Below are 3,316 nucleotides of genomic sequence, written 5' to 3'. Positions count from 1 at the left end.
GTAATAAATATATCTTAAATTATTATAAACAGAATATTATCTCTTATTTTGCAATAATAAGTTTGATAAAATAATTTATTTGATAATGTTTTATTATCAATGCAAAGTTAAATAATAATTATAATAATTAATTTAAAGGAAAAGAAAGTATTTATTAATATGGATAAAATGATACAATATAATTCATCTGCAAACTTATTTCGTCGAATTGAATTGAATTCAAATTAATTAAATATTATTAAAATTATATAAGTCATTCTTTAAAGTTTTAAAAATTGGTTAATTTTTTTTTTCCTTAAATATCATGTAAATGGGCAAGATGTTGGACAAGGCGGTAATATTTAATTAATTGATAATCGAATACAAGCTAATAATCAAACAAGAAAAAAAAAATTCTTCAAAAAATAAAAATTAAAAATATAACTTTGTATATTCTAATATAATAAGAATTAGCTTTTATAGAATTATAAGCAAAGTTAACTGATGAAATTTGGTGGTTCCAAAGTTATTTAGAAAGCTAAAATTATTCCAAATTAAAGAAGAATACAAGAAATTTCTGTAAGAGGAAAAGGCACACAATAATAAGCATATAAATAAAAATATATCTTTTATTTTGATTAATTTAGGGATCTTTACTATTTTAATTAATATGAGTGATTCAAAAGATATTATTCTTGAAATTAAATTAATGAAGGAAAGTTTGGAAAGACTCATTTTAAACAAAGAGTCAGAATCTACATATGGCGAAGTAATGAAAATTTTGGAAAAGCTTGAATCAGTTTGTATTAATCGAGAAATACTCAAGCAGACTAAAATAGGGGTAGTCATGACTGCAGTTAAAAAGGGCTTTTGCACAGTAAATAATATTGCCATAGTCACAAAGGCTGATGAATTAATTAGAAAATGGAAGGATTCATTAGCAACTAATACTCAACAAGCACCAAATAATAATGAGAAATTAAATAATCAAAACGTCTCATCTACAGCTAAGAAACTTAAAAAATCTGAAGAAAATAAAACAAAAGATATTCAAGAAAGTCAAGACCAGGTTAAAAACGAAACAAAAGAAGAAATTAAAGAAGAAGAAATTTTACATAAAGAATATACTGGACCTTTGACAGGTGATGTAATGAGAGACAAAGCAAGACATTTTCTATGGAAGGCTATGGTAACAGGCGTCCCTTATTCTCAAGCAAAATTAATGAAAGAATCACAAGTTTGTGAAATTGCTGCAGAAATTGAATCTGTATTACATCGAGAGTATATAGTCAAAGGTGATAATTCAGTTCGTGATTATAATTTACAACTTAAAACAATTAAATGGAATTTAAGCGATTTAAAAAATCCTGAATTGAACTCTAAATTATATGTTGGTAAAATTACACCAGAAGAAATTGCCAGAATGCAAAGCAGAGAAATGGCATCAGATGCAAAACAGAAGGAGAGAGAGAAACACAAACAGGAAAGTTTGGAAGCTTGTCAGTCTGATTGGGATTTGAGGAATTTAATACAAAAAGAGGGTCAATTTACTTGCGGAAAATGCAAGACAAATAAAACAACATATTACCAAATGCAGACAAGATCGGCTGACGAACCCATGACAACATTTGTACGTTGTTTAAATTGTGGCAATCGTTGGAAGTTTTAACGTTTTTGTTCTTTTTTGTTTCTGATATTCCAAATATATATTAATATTTATAATAATTGAGGACAATTAAAATAATGGTTTTAATAGAGACCTAAATAAATAATAATTCAAAAAATTTGATCCATAACGCAGGAAAAATAAATAAAAATTGTAATATATTCATGAATATATTTACAAATTTTTCTATAACTGGAGAATTCTCTTTATCATCTACTCTTTACCATGATAAGAATTGAGAAGATTACATGAAAGAAATTTTGTCAAGGGCGAAACAGTTAATTTAGGTACTTCCCCTCGGTAATAGGGGAATACAGAATGGAACAGGTTGAGATAATTGAGGGAAAATATGATGGACATGATTAGTCCGAAAGTCTTAAGAAGGAAATGTTTATTTGCAACTCTTACAGTATTAGGAGTAACAAAGATTTGATACTCTGATCTTACCCAAAGAGTTGAATATTTTGACTTTAAAAGTTCTGATGGTTCATTGGTTAAATTTGATAACTTATCACTCATTTGGAATGTTGGATTATTGAAAAAATCATGCTCAATATTAGATTTTTCATTATTTTCCATTATACTACTATTTGTATTATTGTTTTTTGAGATTTCTTGGTGCATAATCAACCATTGATACCAATCATTCGGTAGTAATTTACCATGAAATTGGGCGATATCAGCAATAATTTGTTGAGATTCTGTGATAAGATATGATTTATCTTTCTTTTGAAAATCATAATCAAGATTAAGTTCGTTTGGATAATCTTCATTACCTGAATCTTGAGAAGATAAATCATTTCCATTTGAATTTGAAAAATGCCTATAAATAATATTAAAAGGATTCATCCTATGATATAATAAACGTTTAAGAAGGAGAAAATCAATAATCCAGTTCTTTTCAAGTTGAAGAAATGCAAATATTATTCCAGGAAAACTAGTTTTTACCCACATAGGTTCGGAAGAAAATTGATTCTTGGATGTATANAATCCAACAATACCTCCTTCAAGTTCATCTTCTGAAATTAATAATAACTCTACCATATCTTTATGCTCACAAAAAATATTTGAGCTAACGTCAGTATTAATAGAGGCAAAACTTTTCATTGAATAAGGAATACTATTATTTGAAGAGTCATTTGTAAAACCTTTGATATTTTTTGAATTACTCCGATTCTTTTTGTTGGTGCCTTCTCTAATATTCAATCCACACCAATTAATTAAATGAGGTTTATACTTAATATCATTATCATTGGTGTACATTCTTGTACTAATTTGATAATCTATTTCATCTCTAATAAATAATGGAACAGGAAAATCACCTGGATGATATACTGAGAATTTGCTAGAATTTAGTTCTTTGTGAGAATTTATTTCTTGAAAAACAGATGATTCTGAGGAAGAACTATTCAAATTAACTGTTAATTTGTTGTTTTCTAATTTGTTAATAGTATAATATGATTGTTTCCAAGCATCTATGCATAAACATGTTACCCCTTCATAAATGCATGTTCTTTTATTTTTATTATCACTGTAATAATACCGATCATGATGCAAGATCCTCATTAGGACTATTCCATTAAATTCATTTATATCATTTCTAAACCTATTTCTTTCTCTACAATAAATTAATGAAAGGGGGTTCATTCCATTTAATTCAGAATATATTGC

General features: G+C 26.8%; 2 protein-coding genes across 2 annotated transcripts; one reads left to right on the top strand and one right to left on the bottom strand.

The window, feature by feature from the left end:
- Positions 1-649: 649 nt before the first annotated feature.
- Positions 650-1,648, top strand: Chro.80505 (transcription elongation factor TFIIS.h). Its single annotated transcript, XM_660246.1, has 1 exon — positions 650-1,648. The coding sequence occupies one exon, from the start codon at positions 650-652 to the stop codon at positions 1,646-1,648; it is 999 nt and encodes a 332-aa protein (XP_665338.1).
- A 210-nt stretch (positions 1,649-1,858) lies between these two features.
- Chro.80506 (hypothetical protein) lies at positions 1,859-3,292 on the bottom strand. Its single annotated transcript, XM_660245.1, has 1 exon — positions 1,859-3,292. The coding sequence occupies one exon, from the start codon at positions 3,290-3,292 to the stop codon at positions 1,859-1,861; it is 1,434 nt and encodes a 477-aa protein (XP_665337.1).
- Between the last annotated feature and the right edge of the window lie 24 nt (positions 3,293-3,316).

Source organism: Cryptosporidium hominis (assembly GCF_000006425.1).
Source record: "Cryptosporidium hominis TU502 chromosome 8 CHRO018152, whole genome shotgun sequence".
Taxonomy (NCBI): domain Eukaryota; phylum Apicomplexa; class Conoidasida; order Eucoccidiorida; family Cryptosporidiidae; genus Cryptosporidium; species Cryptosporidium hominis.
The sequence above is the reverse complement of the archived record's forward strand: the minus strand, read 5'-3'. Positions and strand labels throughout refer to the sequence as shown.